Source organism: Triticum aestivum, chromosome 3B, assembly GCF_018294505.1.
Source record: "Triticum aestivum cultivar Chinese Spring chromosome 3B, IWGSC CS RefSeq v2.1, whole genome shotgun sequence".
In the NCBI taxonomy this organism is placed as follows: Eukaryota; Viridiplantae; Streptophyta; class Magnoliopsida; order Poales; family Poaceae; genus Triticum; species Triticum aestivum.
This window is the reverse complement of record NC_057801.1, coordinates 749,185,288-749,207,876: the sequence shown is the minus strand read 5'-3', so window position 1 is coordinate 749,207,876 and position 22,589 is coordinate 749,185,288. Positions and strand designations below refer to the sequence as shown.

Sequence of the window (22,589 nt, the reverse complement as noted above, 5' to 3'; positions counted from 1 at the left end):
GGGCGGGGACGGCCGGGGTCGGCGACGAGGGGCGGGGGCGGCGACGATCGGGGCAGGGCGGCGCGACGGAGGGAGGAAACAGAGGGAAGAACAGAGGGAAACTGAATTTTTTTCAAGTGTTGTATATATAGGATGGACCTTTAGTACCGGTTGGAGCCACCAACCGGTACTAAAGGTCTGTTTTGGCCAGGCCAAGCGGCGGGAAGCGCACCCCCTTTAGTACCGGGTGGTGGCTCCAACCGGTACTAAAGGCCCCCCCTTTAGTACCGGTTGGTGCCACCACCCGGTACTAAAGGGGTGCGCTGGCGCAGTGCGGTGCGGCAAGTTTAGTCCCACCTCGCTAGTCGAAGGGCTACCGCACTGGTTTATAAGCCCCAGTGCGGTAGCTCTCTCGAGCTCCTCTCCTAAGCAGGCCTACTGGGCCTACCAATTCATTGCTGCCATGTGGGCCTACTGGGCCTTTGCGGGCCTGCATCCTGGCCCAACAAAAGGTTGAGTTTCTAGTCGTATGCAGGCCGCTTTGGCCCAGTAGGCGGGCTTTTTTATTTTCTTAATTTTTTTTGCTTTTTTATTTGTTTTATTTATTTTTGAGTTGTTTTTTGCTGTATTTAGAGTTTCTTTGTGAATATTTTTGCTTTAGGTACAAAAATTTACAAACTTTGATCTGTTAGTGCCGGTAGTTTTCAAATTTGAATAGTTTAAATTTTGAATTATTTGAAATTTGTGTGAATCACTAGTTTGTGAATAACTTAACTTTGGAAAAAGATTTTTCAGTGATTCTTTTTTCTTATGTTTAATATTAGTGTGTTTTATCATTATATTCAATTTGGTAATGCTTAGGTTATTTAAAAAATGAAATGCCTTTGTAACATTTCAGTTTTCGTCGGAAACCCTGATACTTCGAAAAAGATTGTCCATTTTGTACACGAAGTGTATCCAGTTTTTGCCGTAACCCTCTCTACTTTTTTGCACATGCTATTTGTATGAAATTATGATACCATGCCAACTTTCAACCTTTTCTGAGTTCATTTCAAATGCTTTTCAATTTCAGGGTCATTTAGCTGGAAAAAAATCAGTAAATGCATGAAAAAGAATTTGTTTGCACATAAAATTTCTTCGCGTTTCAAATGCCAAAACACATAATTAACTACCCTAACTATTACAGACATTCCCTCCTGGGTGTGAAACACAGAAGAAAGTGATGATAGTGAAGCCGATCACATCCCAGATCTTTGGGTGTGAAACTTTTTCTTCTCGTGTGTCCCTTTGCGCCGTAGCCAGGGAAAATCTTCATCATTTAACTGGATGCTCGGGTCAATATTCACTGTGAATGGAGCAATTTCATCAAACTTTTCATAATCTTCTGACATGTCTGTCTTGTCATCCACTCCCACGATGTTTCTTTTTCCTGAAAGAACTATGTGGCGCTTTGGCTCGTCGTATGATCCATTCGCTTCCTTATCTTTTCTTTTTCTCGGCCTGGTAGACATGTCTTTCACATAAAAAACCTGCGCCACATCATTGGCTAGGACGAATGGTTCGTCTGCATACGCAAGATTGTTGAGATCCACTGTTGTCATTCCGTACTGCGGGTCTTCCGTTACCCCGCCTCGTGTCATATTGACCCATTTGCACCGAAACAAAGGGACCTTCAAATCACCTGATCCATAGTTAAGTTCCCATATGTCCTCTATGTAACCATAATATGTTTCCTTTCCCGTGTTGGTTGTTGCATCAAAGCGGACACCACTGTTTTGGTTGGTGCTCTTCTTATCTTGGGCGATCGTGTAAAATGTATTCCCATTTATCTGGTACCCTTTGAAAGTCATTATATTCGAAGATGGTAACTGGGACAGCGAGTACAGGTCATTTTGAATATCGCCATCATTCAGGGCACGTTTCTGCAACCAACCGGCGAAAGTCCTCGTTTGTTCGCGTGTAATCCAGTCGTCAGACTTCTCCGGGTGTTTGGACTGTAGAAAATTCTTGTGTTCCTCCATATACGGAGCCACCAAGGCGGAATTCTGTAGAACTGTGTAGTGTGCTTCAGTGAGAGAATGCCCGTCCATACATATTATTTGATGCCCTCCTAGCGTGCCTTTTCCTTCCAGTCTGCCCTTATGCCGCGATTCAGGAACACCAATCGGCTTAAGGTCAGGAATAAAGTCAATACAAAACTCAATGACCTCCTCATTTTCATGGCCCTTCGAGATGCTTCCTTCTGGCCTAGCACGGTTATGAACATATTTCTTCAAGACTCCCATGAACCTTTCAAAGGGGAACATATTGTGTAGAAATACAGGACCCAAAACGTTAATCTCTTCGCAAAGGTGAACTAGGACGTGCGTCATGATGTTGAAGAAGGATGGTGGGAACACCAACTCGAAACTGACAAGACATTGCACCAAATCATTCTGTAACCTTGGTATGATTTCTGGATCGATTACCTTCTGAGAGATTGCATTGAGGAATGCACATAGCTTCACAATGGCCAATCGAACGTTTTCCGGTAGAAGCCCCCTCAATGCAACCGGAAGGAGTTGCGTCATAATCACGTGGCAGTCATGAGACTTTAGGTTCTGGAACTTTTTCTCTGCCATATTTATTATTCCCTTTATATTCGACGAGAAGCCAGACGGTACCTTCATGCTGAGCAGGCATTCGAAGAAGATTTCCTTCTCTTCTTTGGTAAGAGCGTAGCTGGCCTGACCCTGATGTATGTCGTCTTTTCCGTGCATACGTTGCTGGTCCTCCCGTGCCTCTGGTGTATCTTTTGTCTTCCCATACACGCCCAAAAAGCCAAGCAGGGTCACGCAAAGATTCTTCGTCACGTGCATCACGTCGATTGCGGAGCGGACCTCTAGGTCTTTCCAATATGGCAGGTCCCAAAATATAGATTTCTTCTTCCACATGGGTGCGCGTCCGTCAGCGTCCTTCGGAACAGGTTGTCCGCCAGGACCCTTTCCAAAGATTACCTTCAAATCCTTGACCATATCATGTACATCAGCACCAGTACGGTGGCGAGGCTTCGTCCGGTGATCCGCCTCACCTTTGAAATGCTTGCCTTTCTTTCTTACGGGATGCCTGCTCGGAAGAAATCGACGATGTCCCAGGTACACATTCTTCTTACAACTATTCAAATATATACTGTCGGTATCATCCAAACAGTGCGTGCATCCGCGGTATCCCTTGTTTGTCTGTCCTGAAAGGTTACTGAGAGCAGGCCAATCATTGATGGTCACGAACAGCAACGCCTTTAGGTCAAATTCTTCCCCCATGTGCTCATCCCACGCACGTACACCTGTTCCATTCCACAGTTGTAAGAGTTCTTCAACTAATGGCCTTAGGTACACATCAATGTCGTTGCCGGGTTGCTTAGGGCCTTGGATGAGCACTGGCATCATAATGAACTTCCGCTTCATGCACAACCAAGGAGGAAGGTTATACAAACATAGAGTCACAGGCCACGTGCTATGGTTGCTGCTCTGCTCCCCAAAAGGATTAATGCCATCTGCGCTTAGACCAAACCATACGTTCCTTGGGTCACCTGCAAACTCCTCCCAGTACTTTCTCTCGATTTTTCTCCACTGCGAACCGTCAGCGGGTACTCTCAACTTTCCGTCTTTCTTACGGTCTTCTGCGTGCCACCGCATCGCCTTCGCATGCTCTTTGTTTTGGAACAAACGTTTCAACCGTGGTATTATAGGAGCATACCACATCACCTTGGCAGGAATCTTCTTCCTGGGGCGCTCACCCTCGACATCACCAGGGTCATCGCGACTGATCTTATAACGCAATGCACCGCATACCGGGCAAGCATTCAAATCCTCGTACTCACCGCGGTAGAGGATGCAGTCATTAGGGCATGCATGTATCTTTTGCACCTCTAACCCTAGAGGGCAGACAGCCTTCTTTGCTTCATACGTACTCTCGGGCAATTCGTTGTCCTTTGGAAGCATATTCTTTATCATTACCAGCAACTTTCCAAATCCCTTGTCAGATACACCATTCTCTGCCTTCCATTGCAGCAATTCAAGTGTGGTGCCCAACTTTTTTTTGTCAGCTTCGCAATTCGGGTACAACAATTTCTTGTGATCCTCTAACATGCGCTGCAACTTCGTCCTCTCCAGATCACTTGCGCAGTTTCTCTTTGCATCGGCAATGGCCCGACCTAGATCATCAGCGGGCTCATCTGATGCCTCTTCTTCAGCTTCTTTCTGCATTGCCGGCTCAGCTTCTTCCCCCATTGTTGTATCATCGTATTCAGGGAACCCATGGCCAGGATAGCCGTCGTCGTCCTCTTCTTCTTCATTGTCTTCCATCATAACCCCTATTTCTCCGTGCTTGGTCCAAACATTATAGTGGGGCATGAAACCGGACTCAAATAGGTGGACGTGAATGGTTCTTGACGTAGAGTAACTGTGACCATTCTTACAGCCAGCACATGGACAAGGCATAAAACCATCCGCCCGCTTGTTTGCCTCAGCGGCAAGCAGAAAAGTATGCACGCCATTAATGAACTCGGGAGAGCATCTGTCATCATACATCCATTGTCGGCTCATCTTCATTACACAACACCGAATAGACCAAATTAATACAAGTTCATACATAAAGTTCATATACAACACTTAATTAAATGCAACATACAAATAACTCTCTAGCTAAAGAATTTAAATGCAACAACAAATGCGATGAAGATCGCAATTAAGGTAACAATTGATCCAACAGCATAATGATACCAAGCCACACTATCAATGGCATATTTTCTAATCTTTCTAATCTTCAACCTCATTTTCTCCATCTTGATCTTGTGATCATCGACGACATCGGCAACATGCAACTCCAATTCCATCTTCTCCCCCTCAATTCTTTTCAATTTTTCTTTCAAATACTCGTTTTCTCTTTCAACTAAATTTAACCTCTCGACAATAGGGTCGGTTGGAATTTCCGGTTCACATACCTCCTAGATAAAAATATCTATGTCAACTTGATGGGCATAATTTGTCATAAACACGAAATGCAACAACTAGTTTTAAAAGAGAATATACCACATCCGAATCATAACAAGGACGAGGGCCGACGGGGACGGATATCAAAACCATGGCACTATGTATAACAAACAATGTACGGGTAAGATAATTATACGAGTAACTATATATCCAAATCACATAAACATCAATTTGGCAATGTAAAACATTCATGAACAAGAGCCTCACCAGAAGGTGGTGCCGGCGACAGGACGGTGCGGGCGATCGACGGTGGTTACGACGGAGATTTAGAAGGCACTAAGTAAACCACACCTACATATGCAAACTAAGTGTTATTTTTGTGCTCAAATTGCATATAAATCAAATACTAGCAAATATAATTATTCCTCTCAAATTAATCACTATACAAAGCATTGCAAGAGCTAATCTAGCAATGAGAGTTGAAAGGACAAAGTTGCTAACCTTTGTGATCATTTGAATTGATGGGGGCCTTCAAATCTTGACAAATTTTGGGCAAAATTTGTGAGGAGCTCGAGGAGAGAGGGGGAAGAACTGAGGAAGTGAGGGGAAAGGGGAAGAACAGAGTGGCTCGGGGGGACGAAGGGTTTATGTATGTCGACCTTTAATACCGGTTCGTGCCACGAACCGGTACTAAAGGTGCTGGACGGGCCCCAGACTGACAACACCCTGCCACCACCCTCTTTAGTACCGGTTCGTGGCACGAACTGGTACTATAGGTTCACCACGAACCGGTACTAATGAGAACAGCCGGCTAGCCGTTGGAACCGGCACTAATGGACACATTAGTGCCAGCTCAAAACCCAACCGGCACTAATGTGTCTCATATTAGGTCCTTTTTCTACTAGTGTATAGGGCACGCCCCCTATCTCCTGGGCCCCCTGGTGGGCTTCCAGCGACCATCTTCTGCTATATGAAGGGTTTTGTCCTGAAAAAATTCGTGGGCAAGCTTACGGGACGAAACTCCGCCGCCACGAGGCGGAAGCTTGGCGGAATCAATCTAGGGCTCTGGCGGAGCTGTTCTGCCGGGGACACTTCCCTCCGGAAGGGGGAAATCATCACCAACGTCAACAACAACGATCCTCTCATCGGGAGGGGGTCAATCTCCATCAACATCTTCACCAGCACCATCTCCTCTCAAACCCTAGTTCATCTCTTGTATCCAATCTTGTATCCAAAACCACAAATTGGTACCTGTGGGTTGCTAGTAGTGTTGATTACTCCTTGTAGTTGATACTTATTGGTTTACTTGGTGGAAGATCATATGTTCAGATCCTTAATGCATATTATTACACCTCTGATTATGAACATGATTATGCTTTGTGAGTAGTTACTTTAGTTCCTGAGGACATGGGTGAAGTCTTGCTATTAGTAGTCATGTGAATTTGGTATTCGTTTGATATTTTGATGAGATGTATGTTGTCTCTCCTCTAGTGGTGCTATGTGAATGTCGACTACATGACACTTCACCATTATTTGGACCTAGAGGAAGGCATAGGGAAGCAATAAGTAGATGATGGGTTGCTAAAGTGACAGAAGCTTAAACCCTATTTTATGCGTTGCTTCGTTAGGGGTTGATATGGACCCATATGTTTAATGTTGTGGTTAGGTTTACCTTAATACTCCTTTTAGTAGTTGCGGACGCTTGCAATAGGGGTTAACCATAAGTGGGATGCTTGTCCAAGTTAGGGCAGTACCCAAGTGTCGGTCCACCCACATATCAAATTATCAAAGTACCGAACGCGAACCTTATGAACGTGATGAAACTAGCTTGACGATAATTCCCAATGTGTCCTCAGGAGCTCCTTCATTATTATTAGAATTTGTCCAGGCTTATCCTTTGCTACATAAAGGATTGGGCCACCTTGCTGCACCTTATTTACTTTTGCTCGTTACCATTTATCTTATCATGAAACTATCTATCACCTACTATTTTAGTAATTGCAGAGAAAACCTTACTGAAAACCATTTATCATTTCCTTCTACTCCTCGTTGGGTTCGACACTCTTACTTATCGAAAGGACTATGATAGATCCCCTACACTTGTGGGTCATCAGGCACCGCCGACGCGCGCCCCGCCTGCTCCCGCCGCGCGTCGCCCGGCATGCCGCCTCCCGGCCGCCCCGCTTGGGCTATAAAAGGCGCCCACTCCCCGCCGGTGAATGCCACACCCTCCCCCTCTAGCTAAAGCCATCTCCCCCCTTCCCGCCAACGAGCAAAGATGGTCGAGTGGTTCCCAGGCGATGGCGCAGCGGCGAACGGCTTCGGCCGCCGACACCTCTAGGAGCCGGAGGCGCGCCTCCTCTACGAGGCCGAATACTCGGCGCCCCCTGACATGCGCTTGCCGGGGGCGTGGAGGCTGAGAGCCGGCGGCGTCCCGATGCCGCCGGTGCCTGAAGGAGCGGCACGGCGGGCGGAGATCGCCCGCATCTGCTTCTCCCTCACGGAGGAGCAGTGGAACCAGCCAAGGTACGCGCCCGACAGTGAAACGCTATGGACGATGTACTTCCAGTGCCGCCGCGAGGAGCAGATCCCCTCTGTCAACGGCATCATTCCCCATGGCCGCCTCACGGTGCAAGTGGTGGGGCGTCCCCGGCCGCACCCTCATGGTCGTCCTCGACCACATCGAGACCGGCAACATGCCGCGCCTCGAGTACCCGACGCGGCGTCCTTCTCTCGCCATCGCGGCAGTACCTGGACACCGCGCCGAATGGAGATGACGTCCTCGTCGTCGGGCTCCGGCTCGCTCTTCTCTGGCTCACTAGCACTCCGCCCCCGTCAAGCCAGAGCCGGTGGAGATGCCCCAGCGGCGTCGCACCCGCAGTGGCGCCCTCGTCATCAACGAGGGTGCCCACCCCTCCCCGTGCTCCCTTCGCCTGGTCCGGCCGAAGACCGAGCCAGGCCTGCTCCCCGTGAAGCCGGAGCACGCCGACATGGTGGCTCCTGACGACGAGTCCGCCCTGAAATTGGCGAAGGAGGACTACGTCCGCGAGCAGGTGCGCCGCTAGCACCAGGCTTACGAGAAGCTCCAGGCCCGGCAACGCGGCCGCGAGGAGGGCGGCGTCATCGTCCTCGACAGCGACGAGGAGGAAGAGGCCGGGCCGTCCAGCTCCCGGCCGCGCGTCGGCGACCCTGGGCAGGGTTGCAGCAGGGACGGTGGCTCCGACGGGGCGTGCGACGACAGCGGCGGCGGCGGCAGCGACTACACCCGCTTCTACAGGCTTCTCGGCATGTAGATAGCAGGCGATGGACGCGGGGTAGTGGCTAGCAGCATAGTTTAGCCTTAATTTTGCGTAGTTTGCATGTTTTTTACTTTTTTTGTACGAATTTCAATAAAAATTTCGTCGAGTTCGAACCAGATCTACGTAGTTTTCGCCGAACTCAGGGCGGCCTTGCGGGCGATGACTGGGGACCGAGCCGCCCCCAGACGCCAAACTAGCGCCGGTTCGCCCCTAGGCGGCATCTTTTCGCCGCCTTGGGGGCTCGAACGGCTGGAGATGCTCTTACATCCACAACTTTGATCTAGATTTTGATTTCTTTGTCATCTCGAAGTAAGTACTAACTAGTTCTGAAAGCTAGCAATTGATCCCCAATTAGGTTAGATGAAATTTGATAGTTGCAGCAAGCATGATATTTTTGTGTTTGCAATTTTTTTTGCTTCTAATATCTCTCACTTACGTTCTGATGGAAAAAATTGTTGCTCCAGAGTATCATGCTTCCGAGATTCTAGGTGCTTCGTATGCACATGCTTCTGCTTCTTCATGGCTTCCTATGTGTATGTATAAAACGACTTCAATCTCCTGCCACGCTTCCTAGGTGTAAATATTTTTTCTTCATTGCATCCATGCTTGTTAGGTTTTTCTTCCATGCTTCTACGTACAGATGGAACTACAATCATGCTTCCTTATTTAGTATATTTGTTTTCCATTGTGTGGAGAAGTATTTTATTTTTAAACAAGTATGCTTTGTATAATTCTTATTTATATTGTAGAGGATCCATGTCATCGCAGTAACTTCTGTTCAAGCAATCATTCAGGTTCTGCAATTAGTCTTTTCACTCTACTAGCAATGCATACATATTCAACTGTTGATGCCACAATATGGCGTGCTTGTATATTCAATTTTCATTACATATATATCTCTCCTTGGGTCACTACAAGAAATGTGTTAATCCATGATCGATTTCCGATGACGTTCTCAGGAACCATCATGATCAATGACGGATTTGTCCGGTTTATCATGAAATCCTTCACGAACTAATGAGATGAGAAAAAGCCCTACCACAATGGCGCCCTTACAATGGACCGTCACAGATACTGTCACGAATCAGCTAGATGTAGACCAAACAGTCCGTCATGGATGGCTCATGCTGATGTGCCACGTGTGTCCAACCCACATATGTCAGGCTTGTTTTTTTTCTTTGTTGTTCGAACCGCGACAGACGTCCTTCTAGTGCTTTTTTTAAAGAAAAATGGAATCCTACTGATGCGGGTCCCAGCGTTGACTTTATTTAGGAAAAAAAGGACCGCTGTTGTTGTGTCATCCGAACGTTGGGCTGCTCTAAGTTTAGGGCCTTCTGGTGCTGTTTTGTAGGAAAACGCAATGTCGCTGCTGCGTGACCGACGTTGCTCTTTTTTTAGAGGGGGGGGGGGGGCAGCCTCAGTGCATGTAGCTCCCGCTTGCGCAGGGTCTGGGGAAGGGTTCGACCACTTTGGGTCTATTGTACGCAGCATTTCCCTACATTTCTGCAAGAGACTGTTTCCAGAATTTGAACCCGTGACCTCACAGAGAGAAAAACTGTATGGTTTATTTAAATCTGAAAAGGATAAGCAGCTAGGGGATCGAACAACGGACCTTACACTGTATTAAGTTGAACAAATGAAAACTTTTATTTCATCACACGTCGAGGAATCTTTGTCAAAAAGACCATCTACCGAGTCGAATTGACAAGGAAGACTATCTCTGAAATTTTTGAATAAAAGAGAACAGCTAGACCGTGGCGGCAGGCACGCCAGCAGGCACGTGGCACCTGCCGCCACGGGAGAAGGCGGCAGGACATGCCGCCACAACAAATCCAGCGAGGCCAGCTGCTGCAATGGAACAAAGTGTGGTTGATGGGCCTTGCCGCAAACACCCCGGCGGCAGGTCTGCAGCAGCATCACCCAGCTCTCTCGTTCTACTCTTTGGTCTTGCTGTTTGTTAGCTAGTGTGAAATAGGCACCTTTGATTGAGATTTGAATCAATTTAAAGGTCGATTTTGAAGATGATGTAGTTGAAAAAAAGATAGATCAAGGTAAGACGTATCCGTTTTCATGTTTTTCGCTCACATGCATGGTGGTTTCATATTGTATGATTAGTCTTAACTTTGTATTCTCTGCTGTATTAGACATTTGAATTATTTTGAGGAGTGTTTTGGAGCATTTGGAAAGTACAAAACGATACGTGCATGTAAGCGAAAAACATAGAAATGGACAGATCTCATATTGATCTATCTTTTTTTCAACTGCAACATCTTCAAAATTGGCCATCAAATTAATTTAAATTTCAGTCAAACTTGCTAACACCAAGTAAAACAGAGAGCAGAATGAGACACGGCCGAGCTGCTGCTGGAGACTTCCACGGTGTGTGGCGGCAGGGCCCACCGGCCCATCCAATTCCGTTGCAGCAGCTGCCTCACCTAGTATCCAGTAATTTCAAGGCTGCAGCCTGCTGTAGTGGCGGTAGGTCATGTCGCCTCCCCTCGCGACGGCAGGTCATGTCGCCTCCCTGTGCCACGTGTCGGCTGACGCGCCTGCCGCCACGGCCTAGCTGGTCTCTTTTGTCAAAAAATTTCAGAGATGGTCTTTTTTATCAATTTGACTAGGTAGGTGGTCATTTTGAACAAAAAAATCCACCTCGAGCTAGGCGGCATTGCCCTTGAGCCTCCATAGGTGCTCCACCAGATCGTGCTGCAGTTGTTGATGCACCTGTGGGACTCGGATCTCCTGACGCATATTGAGGGAGGTAGTCCAGGTTGCCGGTAACTGATGATCAACTTGCGCAAGAGGACCCTGTCTGTAATATGGTTCAGTGTCAAATACTGGCTCTTCTTACTCGCTCTCAATGATCATGTTGTGCAAGATGACACGGCAAGTAATGATCTCCCACATTTGATCTTTCGACCAGGTCTGAGCAGGGTACCGGACGACAGAAAATCAAGATTGGAGCACACCAAATGCCTGCTTGACATCATTGCTGCAAGCCTCCTGAACCTTCGCAAAGCGGGAGTTCTTGCCTCCTGGCACAGGGTTTGAGATAATCTTCACAAATGTAGACCATCTCGCATAGATGCCATCAGCTAGGTAGTACCCCTTGTTGTAGTGCCGCCATTGACCTCGAAGTTCACCGAAGGAGAATGACCTTCAACAAGCTTGGCAAAGACAGGGGAGCACTGCAGGACGTTGATGTCATTGTGAGTTCCTGGCATCCCATAGAAAGAGTGCCAAATCCAGAGGTCATGTGTAGCCACTGCCTCAAGTAACACACTGCAACCGCCTTTGGTGCCTTTGTACATCCCCTGCCAAGCAAATGGACAGTTCTTCCATTTCCAATGCATGCAGTCGATGCTTTCAAGCATCCCAGGAAATCCTCTTGCTGCATTCTGTGCTAGGATACGAGCAGTGTCTTCAGCATTGGGTGATCCCAAGTATTGCGGCCCAAACACTGCCGCCACTGCCCTGTAGAACTTGTAGAAATACTCAATGGTCGTGGACTCGGCCATGCGCCATAGTCGTCGAGTGGATCATCGGCAGCTCCGTATGCAAGCATCCTTAGCTGTCGTGCACTTCTGGATTGAGGTGAATCCAAGTGTGCCGGTGCAATCCTTCTTGCACTTGGAGTAACTGTCGAACTCCCGGATGGAATTCGCGATCCTGAGAAAAAGTTTTCAGCTCATCAGATAACTACGCCGAAATGTTTTCTCGCCGTGCAATGGAACGTTGGCGAAGTAGTCGGAGTAGAGCATGCAGTAGCCTTCCAGACGATGTCGGTTCTTTGCTATCACCCACCCCAGCGCCGAGCCACCTCGCCGTTGCTTTTCATTGCTCGTGAGCAGGCTGGCGAGGGCGGCAGGACCATGAGATGCTCCTCCTCCTGGACGTCGGCTTCGGCTTCCTCCTCCAGGAACGCCGCGAGCGCCTCCTCGTCGTCCGAGTCCATCGCCGGGCCGGGCAGAAATCGCCGAACACCTGGCGGGTCTGGTAGGCGCACAGCCGCCTGTATGCCGCCCTGCGCGGCCTGGGCACTGGAAAACTCGCCCGGAAGGTGGTGACAAGGTTGCCGCGGCGAAACCTTCTCTCCTTTCCCGCGGGGAATGGCCTATCTAGCGGTGCTAGGCGGTGGGCGGCGCCGGGGTCGGCAAGGGTGGTGGCCGAGCGCGTGGGGGTGGGGGCGAACCTGGACGATTTCCTTGACTTTTCACCTGACAGTGTGGCCCAGGCGTGTTTTTTCCTTCAGCCGGAGCCCCCGAGCAATCGGCCTGGGATCGCCGGGCTCAAAAACGGATCGAGCCGGCGGATTTCGGCGTCTTGGGGGCGCGACTGGAATGTTTTTCGACGCCGGCGCCCAAAAAGTCGCGAGGGGGGGCTGTTTGGGGCGCGGCTGGAGATGCTCTAATGCAAGGCACAACGCTGACCTGCCTGTTGAGCCTGACCTTGCGCGATTGTAATGAAGATGTTCCTATTTTCTAATTAATACTCCCAGTGGTTGGTTTAGTGGCTCAATATGTCTCAGTAAAAGCAACTGGGAAGATGTTCATTTCATCAAGTACGCCGTCCCCAAATTCTTCAACCAAACAATCTTCTCGTGGTTTCGTTCATCTAATCGAGAACAAGGATCTTCCTCGGGAGAGGAAAATTGTAAGGACGCCAGTTCTGTGAACTTATCTGAAGAACTTGACACTTGAATATGAATATGCCAAGGAGTATGCCGACTAAGAGATGGTTGGCTAATATGGGCTCCGGTAAATGAAGATCAACTCTCTAGGAGACCCCACTATTTACTATCCATTGTCAGCACAGTTTAACTCAAGTTTAACTTTTGTAATCTAGAAAAAGTTCCTAGTGGAGACCGAGCTACATAGGTGCCACTATCTGTACCGACCAGTCTCATCGTGATCTGGGTCACGCGCCTTCAATTGCACCGTATTTAGTTGCATCTCTATTTTTCTACGACGTATCTGTACCGACATACTCCTATTGTCAAAGAACATCTTATATGTTAATACGAGGGAGTATCTATAATGCAGTCAATGGTAAATTTGGGTGTGTGGCGAGCAGATTTGGATGTCTTCCTTGGCCACGTCCGACGGTGGCCTAGAGCGTGTCCTCGGCCTTGTAGGTTCGCCGAAGACTTTGATCTTGTCTTCAGAGGTACGCGGCTACTACAGAGTAAAACCATCAGAGGTACGCGGCCGGGGCGGGCGCCTAGATCCCTCCGCCGCCGGTCTCCCCTCCTCCTCCCTCCTCCCTCGCCGCCGCCAGGGGGCGCGGCCGGGCTTGGCCTGACCGGCGGCGGCGGCGGCGGGGCCCTGCTCTTCCTCCTCCGCGTGTTGGGGCGACGCGGGTCCCTCCTTCGCGGGCGGGCACGATGCGGGCGCGGGGCACCGCGGCGCGGTGGCGCGCGGCCCTCCGACGGCACGTGGTGCGGCGTGGCCGGCTGCGCGGTGGAGCGCGCCTCGCCGCGGCGGCCGGTTCTGCCCGGCAGGCGGCGGGGGCCGCGGGCGGCGTGGGCGGCGGCTGGGGTCCGGCTTCGGGCTGCTGGCGGCTGCGGTGGTTCCTCTCCGTCGTGGGCGTGCGGCGGTGGTGCGGCTCGGCCGGTGGCGGTTCGGCGACCTGGTGATGGTGGCCGGCGGTGCGCGTGGTGGTGGTGCCTCCCTTGGCGGCTTTCGGCGTGGGGAGGAAGGGAAGCGGCTTGGACAGGGGCGGCGGAGCTGACGGCGTGCCGGCTGCAGCGCGAAGGCGGGAACTTTACGGGCCTGCGTTCCCGGCCGGGCCTGTGCGGCCACGGGCCTGGTGTGTTCCTGCCATTGCGTCCAGTCAGCTACCGTCTTCGGCGGTGGAGGTGGGGCCCTCCCGCGTGCCGACGGTGCTGCTGCCTTGTCCCGGCTCCTCTTCTTCATCGTGCCGACCATGCTTCACAGTGTCGTGGTGAGACAGCGTTGAACGCTTCGTGTCCGGGTGGCGCAGGGTGAGGGTCTGTTTGGCGGCGAGCTTCGGAGTGCCTGAGTTGGAGGTTGGGATCGAGAGAAATCTCGATTGGCTTGGCCGACATCGACGCGGTGGCGCTTGTGGGTGCCGCCAGACCTTCCTGGAGGGCGTCGGAGCTACCCTTCCTCTTTCCTCACTGTGTACTGGGGGAAACCCTTGGCAGCAGCGTCGTCTTCGTCGCGTCCCTTCTTGGAGGTGTTGATTGGTACCGGTGCTTCGGAGGCTCGGAGTCTGGTGGGAGATCCCCGGTGGGTGCAGCGGCCACGAGGCTTCTTTGTTTCTTTGTCGATCCGCCGTTGTCGGCGTTTGTTTCTCTTGTATTTTTTTTTGGGCGTGACTGTGCTGCTTCCGCCCCAACACCTATCGTTGGATGTTTTGGTTGGTTGCTTTATATACAAAGCGGGGGGAAACCCTTTTTCGAAAACCATCAGGTGATGGTGTTTCTTGTTCATGGGATGATGGTCAGCCGCGTCATTCTTCTCCGGTGTTTACTTCAGCGATGGTGGAGCATGACATCAGATGGCCACAATGGCAGACACAAAAGTCACCGTCGATGTTTAGTTGGAAGGGCCGTCCAGTTTGTACTCATCTTTATATGTTTTCCTACATCTTAATATAGGCACGCTTGCCACAGAGTATTTTTCTAAAGTATCAAGTTAATTTTCAAAATAGGTTAAACAAATGATTCTAGTTCCATTCTTGATATTGCAACTAACACGCCAACTATGTTCATTCGAACTATGTGGAGAGTCAAAATTTAGCAAACTAGTCTTAGTTAATTTCGGCTCTTTTATGACCGAGCTATAAAAGGTATTCACAATTACCTTATTTCTTTTGAGGTGAGTGTCGAGTCGAGCTCAATTGGATCACGCGCCTCGAAGACAAATATCAAATCTCTACTATTAAAGGTGTATGTGTATGTAGTTGTTCGCACACAGTCATTAATGTGAAAATAATTTTTAAATCAAGCATTGAAACCAAGTCATTACTACGATTATTTATCTAAACAATTAATTACTTGTGCAATTAATTAGGAGAGTCCATTAATAAGGATTTTTTGCGTCAAATCAATTTAAAATTGAGCTATTAATGAAATTAATTAATTAGGCAGGCAATTAATAAAGCATGCATATAATTTGGAATAGGTTTTTTAATTAGACAGCCAGTTAATTAATTTGGTAGGCAATTAATCGCGCCAAATAAATTCAAAATCACTCGCGGCCGAGGACGGTCAGCAGGCTCTCGGTGACGTTGGCGACTGCTAGCAAGCTCTCAGCGACATGGTCGACCAGCGTTAGCCAACATGGACAACGGTCACCAAGCGCTTGCGGCATGGGCGACCAAGCATTCACAAATATGGATGACCAACATGCTATGCAGGACGTCAACATGCTGATGGTTGCCGAAACGTTTGTGGGGGAGGTCGATGGTCACGTGCTCAAGGATGACCAAGCGCTGACAATTGGGGGCTTGATATGATATATGATAGCACATGAGTGTGCGTAATATGAGAAATGAAATCATGGCAACGGAGATGGTTTAGTAATACCGACCACAAGTCCCTAAGGCAAGTCTCAAATTAAAAAGGTTTTTCTTATTATTGACGGCACTACAAATTATTTTCATGATATCAATGATGCATGTGTAGTTCCTTACAAATCGAACATTTCCATGAATACGCAAATATTATCCTTTCAATCAGTGGTTCATGGCTCCATAAACTTTTCTCCCCTACATGACTCTTGGTGGTGGTGGCGGCCGTTCATACGGCGGCGGCTCCGGCACTTCTGACGGCGGTGGAGGACTATAATGGCCGCATTTTATGGTACATTCACAATGAAGTCTTTTAACAACCCCTTTACGTGAGCAGTAGCCGCCGGTGAAGTGCTCGTGGTGGCACACCTCCACGCATTTCCTGTTGTTGCATGAGCCATGATAAAGATGGCTTGGGGAATGGCATATCCGGGGACGGGGACGAACCGCCTCCACACCTGCACCACAGAATTAGATTTTTGTTTTCATCACAAGAATGGATGGACCTTTTCAAGTAGCAACAGGGTGGGCTTGTGGTGTGGCGATAGTATTTGAACTTACTGTGGGACATGATGAGCAACCCCAGGGCGAAGGCAGCAAACAACTGTGCTCTGTTGAACCCCATGGCCAACACGAACACGATTAGGCTTCGCTTTGCTTTGCTTGTGATGGGATCGATGTGAACTCATCCGCCTGATATTTATAGCTTCGAGCTTACATTGAATGTGTGAGATGGATATCGATGTGGGAATCCAAATGGTGGGTATACAGGCATTAGTACGTATAAATGCAAGTGCATCAGTACACACATACTGTAAATGTGTGATATCCAAATGTTGGATACGGGTATTTCTATCTCGTTCGCTTACTCATCCCTCCCCCCCCCCCCCCCCCCCCATCTAATCAATGAGTGCTCCTTTTTCGCAAAAAAAAATTAGCGCACTTGAAGCCCTCTCATCGCCCGCCACGTGTCATGCTCTGGGCGTTTTCTTCGGTTTTTTAAAAAAAAATTCTGCACCCGTTTTCGGCTTTTAGATGATTTTTTTCGGCTTTTTTGTTTTTCCCTGGACTTTTTTTAGATTTTGGACAACAAAAAAATTGATGCAAAAATGTGTTTTCTTTTTTTTTGGGGGGGGGGGGAGAGGCAAGAATTTACTTCTCGTGGAGGCAAGGAAAAAATACATGTTTTTTTCCTACTACAAAAGGCACGGATTTACTTCTCATGGAGGCACAGATTTGCTTTCGCGAGAGGTACGGTTGTGCCTCTCGAAAAGGAAAAAATGTGTTTTTTCGCGAGGTGCCTCTTGTAAAAGGGGAAAACGTGTTTTCCATTTTTTTTTTACCACGAGAGATACGGATTTACTTTTTGTGGAGGCACGGATTTGCTTCTGCGAGAGGTATGGCCGTGCCTCTAGGAAAGGAAAAAAAATGTGTTTTCTTCTTTTTTTCCTTCCGCAAGAGGCAGATATTTACTTCTCGTGGAGGCACGGATTTGCTTATGCGAGTGCCTCTCGCAAAAGGGATAAAAAACGCGTTTTCTTTTTCTTCCTATCACGAGAGGCGTGGATTTACTTCTTGTGAAGGCACGGATCTGCTTCCACGAGGGGCACGGCCGTGCCTTTCGGAAAGGGAAAAATGTAATCCCTATTCGGGTTTTTTCTACCGGTTTTTTCGTGAAAAAACGTTCGTCGAAACCTATCAACATGGGATCTTATTTTGAAGATCCTAACACGACGAATCCAACAGTGAAACAAGATTTGGACTCGCGGTTTGAGAGATAAACATTTTGAAAAACAAATCTACAAAAGAAAAGAGAACCTCTAAGGTTGCGGCAAGTGGCCAGTGCGACGCTTGTGGCAACCTGGAGAGATGTGGGTGGTCTTTGCAAAGAGTGCTCTTTAACTAGTGATTTCGGCTTAATGCAATTGTATCCAATGCATACAAATATGTTTTGCAGAAAACATTTAGTATGTATGCTCCGATATGCATTTATATATGGTGCATGACACTATGAGAGTCTATTTGCGTACAACCCAGGGGGAAAACGAGGAAGAAAACGATTTGGCTGCTACCTGGGCCAACAATGCTAATTTGGCTGCTACCATGCTACAGTGTGCTACACTTCTAGGGCGTTGTGTTTTAACCGGTTCTGTTGTTCGGGTCAAATTAAACTGGCCTTAGAGTTCGGGGTTGAGATATGAATTTCTCTTATTCTAGTTTTTTTTTGCAACTAAGATGCTAACTATGTTCATTTGAACTATATTGAGGTGAATAATTTTAACATCGTCCCTCTTACCTTCTCTTTTTTTTAGAATTCTTACCTCCTCTTTTGACTGGGCTATAAAAGGTATGCAAAATTATATTATTTCTTTTCAAGTCGGTGTCGAGTTGAGCTCAATGCTCAATCGCCTTGAAGACAAATATCGGATCACTTTAATATGCCATGGTTATGTATTTGATATGATATATGATAGGACATGAGTGTGCCTGATATGAAATCATGGCAATGGAGACTAAGTAAAACCGACCACAATTCTGTCAGGCAGAGTCTCAAATTAAAGAGTTTCTTATTCCTGTTTCGACATTTCAAATTATTTTCATGCGATCGATCATGCATGTTTAGTTCCTTACAAATTGAACATTTCCATGGAGACAAGAAAATGATGGTTTCAGTCAGTAGTTCATGCCTCCAGAGATTTTTCTCGCCGGCATGACATTTGGTGGTGGTGGCACTTTGGACGGCGGCGGTGGCGGCACTTCCGACGGCGGTGGAGGACTATGCTTGCTGCATCTCATGGTACATTGACAGTGAAGTTCTTTAACAACCCCTCTACGTGTGCAGTAGCCGCCGGTGAAGTGCTCGTGGTGGCACGTCTCCGTGCATTTCCTGTTGTTGCATGAGCCACTATAAAGATGGCTAGGGGAATGGCATATCCGGGGACGGGGATGAACCGCCTCCACACGTGCACCACAGAATTAGATTTTTGTTTCTAGCACAAGAGTGGATGCATCTTTTTAACAGGATGGGCATGTTGTGTGGCGCTGGTCTCTGAACTTACTGTGGATCATGATGAGCAAGCCCAGGGCGAAGGCACCAAACAACTGTGCTCTGTTGAACCCCATGGCCAACACGAACACGATTAGGCTTCGCTTTGCTTTTGTTTTCGATGTGATGGGATGGGGTCGATGTGAACTCATCAGCCTGCTATTTATAGATGTTCCTTCGAGCTTGCATTGAATGTCTGAGATGGATACCGATGTGGGAATCCAAATGTTGGATATACAGGCATTAGTACTGCTACTATATTTTTATAAATGCAAGTGCATCCAGTAGTGCATTAGTACACACATACTGTAAATGTGTGATATCCAGATGTTGGATACTGTAAACGTGCAGCTCATGTTCTTTCCAAATCAGCAGAGTACTACTACTCCCTCCGTCCGAAAATACTTGTCGAAGAAATGCATAAAAATGAATGTATCTAGAATTAAAATACGTCTAGATACATCTATTTCTCCGACAAGTATTTCCGGATAGAGGGAGTACTATTTTTCTGGTGTATTGAAGTTTCCGTCATTTTTTTCTAGTTTTACTGCAACTAGCGGGTGTTATGCATTTTCATTGACTACTATACATGATCACAGAAGGGATCAGGTGGGCAGCTGATTCCGGGCGAATTCGGAGGAAGCAGCCTATCAACTACTCCCTCCGTCCGAAAATACTTGTCATTAAAATGGACAAAAAGGGACGTATCTAGAACTAAAATACATCTAGATACATCCCCTTTTATTCAAATTGATGACAAGTATTTCCGGACGGAGGGAGTACCACCTTCATTCCAAAAAATAATACGTTTTGGTAGGCTAAACTGGAGGTTGTAGTAGCAATCAGAGTCTGCTGTTATGTGCGACTATTGTACTGGATATTTCTATTAGGAAATTAATGTAAAGGGGGTGTGAATGCGGTTAGGAAAAACAAAAACTAGCAGTCGGAGTCTGTTTTGTAAAAGCAGCCAAATATAGAACTTGATCTTTGCCTTATTAGGTTAGATTTCCCACACCGTTTCAAGGTAGGATTGGGGATTTCTACAAAGAGCTTGGCATCATAGGCTGGATAGGCAGAGTACAGTTCACTGTCGGAGGTAGACCACTTAAAACGATTGTTGAACAGAGGATATGAGCAGGCTCTGTAAAAAGTCTGATAAAGTTATCGAGTTAATCTTCGGAGGAGTTCCTATGGAGGCCCCTCGTCCTACAACCATCAGAGATAGTTGTCGACAGAAATCGTGAACCGTTTATACTATGAGCTCTTCTTCGGTACACTCCCCCCCCCCCCCCCCCCCCCCCCCCCCCCCCCACCACCACCACCCCACCCCCAAAAAAACGTATAAATGCCGTATAGGAGTTGGTTATTATAGGCTTTGTCCTGGGCTTGGCCCATTTACTTTTTTTTTCTTTTTTTTAGGTTCAAAGGATATTGCGCAACCCGAGATTCGAACCAAATACCTTCAGCTTATTTCCTAACACAGTTACCAGCTTATTTCCTAACAAAGGAGAGAAAGCAGTTGCGGGTGGATGATGTCCCGGAAGGCTTGGATTGCACAGATTCTTGTACTGGATACATAACCTGTTATGCACACTACCACTTCTTTTACTTATTGCTGTCCACATTTCCGGTTCAGATCTGCATGGTGTTTCCATGCTATTTTTCTTTTGGTTTTTTTATCCATGGTTTCCGCTTGGTTTTTGCTCCTTCTTTTTCCAATACCGTTTTATTTTTATTTTCCCTTTCTTATTTTAACGTTTCTTTGTGAACTTCTTAAAAATTCGTGAAACATTTTTCAAAATACGCAAACATTTCCAGATTTGTGAAAGTTTTCTAAACGAGAACTTTATTAAAATTTATTAATCTTTTAAAATTTTAACTTGTGAAATTTTTTCAAATTCCTGAACTTTTTCCAAGTTCATAGTATTTTTAAAATTTAAACTCATAGCAATTTTTAGTTTCACAATTGTTTTTCAAACTTATGAACTTTCTTTAAATTTATTAACTTTTTAAAGTTTAACTCAAGAATAATTTTAAAATTCGTGAACTATATTTCCAACATCTTAACTTTTCAAATTCATTAACCTTTTTCAAAGCTAATGGGCAAAGCGAACGAGGGTGCGAAGCTGCTAAGCGGGCGAGCGAGCTTGCGCAATATTTGGCTACGGCCTGCTGGCATGCGCACGACCGCAGTTTCCTAACCGGCGCTTAAAGCGGTGACTAGGAGCTCCTCCAATAGACGATGCCACGCACAGGGATTTGTTCAAAATTTCAAAAAAGTGTTCGCTTTTTAACAAAATTCAAAAACTTAAAAATATTAGCATTTAAAAAAATGTTTGTGTCTTCCAAATTTCCTCAGCATGTCAAAACTCAAACATTTTTTCAAAATTGAGAACATAATTCTGAACACAAACAATTTTTAAAATTTCAAAAGAAAAATAAAAATATAAAAAATTTGGAATTTCGAAAAGTCAGAAAATTACAAAAAAAATGGAACTTTTTTTTGAATTTCCCTAAACATACTTGATTTGTGCACTATTTTTTGGAAAATAGGAACAGTTTTTGAAAGCGCGAACATTATTTAAACTGACCAAAAAAGTTTGAGTTTCTGAACAAGTTTGAAAAAGGGTGAATGGACAGTCTAGCCAAGACACACGCCAATTTTCACGACAATCGATGACCTATTGGCGAAGACACGCCAATCTTGATACAGTAAACATGTCTGTCACCAACTAACAAGATTAGGGCACGAACTGAGCTGGTTGAGCATCTTCAACCGTTTCGACCCCACAAGGGTGTTTTTAGGCGGAAAATAGCGCCTCTTCAGAGCTTACCGGCGCTATTTTCAGCGTGAGGGGCTATGGTTCCCAGCCACACCCAAGTTCCCCCCCCCCCCCCTCCCCCGCCGTCGAGTTCCAACTCAAATTCAATACACTTTGGCACAAATTCAACAAAAACTAATTTTTATCACATAGTTCATCATAGAAATCAATAAAAATCAAATAGTTCAACGAAGCAAGCTCATAATTCAAATACAAAATTAAACACATTGAACTAGGCGTTGCCCTTGAACCTTCATAGGTGCTCCACTAGATCGTGCTGCAGTTCTTGATGCACCTGTGGGTCTCAGATCTCCTGACGCATATTGAGGAAGACAGCCCACGCTGCCGGTACCTGGTGATCAACAGCCGCAAGAGGACTCTGCCTGAAATATGGTTTAGTGTCAAACACTGTCTCATCCTGTTCGCTCTCAATGATCATGTTGTGAAAGATGACACAACAATTCATCACCTCCCACATCTGAGATTTCGACCAGGTCAGAGCGGGATACCGGACAACAGCAAATCGAGATTGAAGCACACCAAATGCCCGCTCGACATCCTTCCTGCAAGCCTCCTGACTTAGCAAAGTAGGAGTTCTTGCCTCCTAGCACAGGGTTTGAGACAGTCTTCACAAATGTTGACCATCTTGGATAGATGCCATCTACTAGATAGTATCCCTTATTGTAGTTGTGCCTAGTAACCTCGAAGTTCACCGGAGAAGTATGACCTTCAACAAGTTTGGCAAAGGCATTCGAGCACTGCAGGACGTTGATGTCATTGTAAGTTCCTGGCATACCAAAGGAGGAGTGCCAAATCCAGAGGTCGTCGGTGGAGGGGAGCTGCCGGAGGAACTCCCTGCCGGTGCAGGGGCGAGGTCGCCTCTTTCTTTGATAGGAAGAAAAAGAACGATACACGAACAAGGGACCTATCTGTTAGA

General features: G+C 47.1%; 1 protein-coding gene across 1 annotated transcript; it reads right to left on the bottom strand.

The window, feature by feature from the left end:
* Positions 1 to 15,830: 15,830 nt before the first annotated feature.
* On the bottom strand, positions 15,831 to 16,447 carry LOC123066330 (defensin-like protein). Its single transcript, XM_044489435.1, has 2 exons — positions 16,346 to 16,447; positions 15,831 to 16,242 (listed from the first exon to the last, which is right to left on the bottom strand). Exons 1-2 carry the CDS (start codon positions 16,407 to 16,409, stop codon positions 15,983 to 15,985), a joined length of 324 nt encoding a protein of 107 aa, XP_044345370.1. The 5' UTR covers positions 16,410 to 16,447; the 3' UTR covers positions 15,831 to 15,982.
* Between the last annotated feature and the right edge of the window lie 6,142 nt (positions 16,448 to 22,589).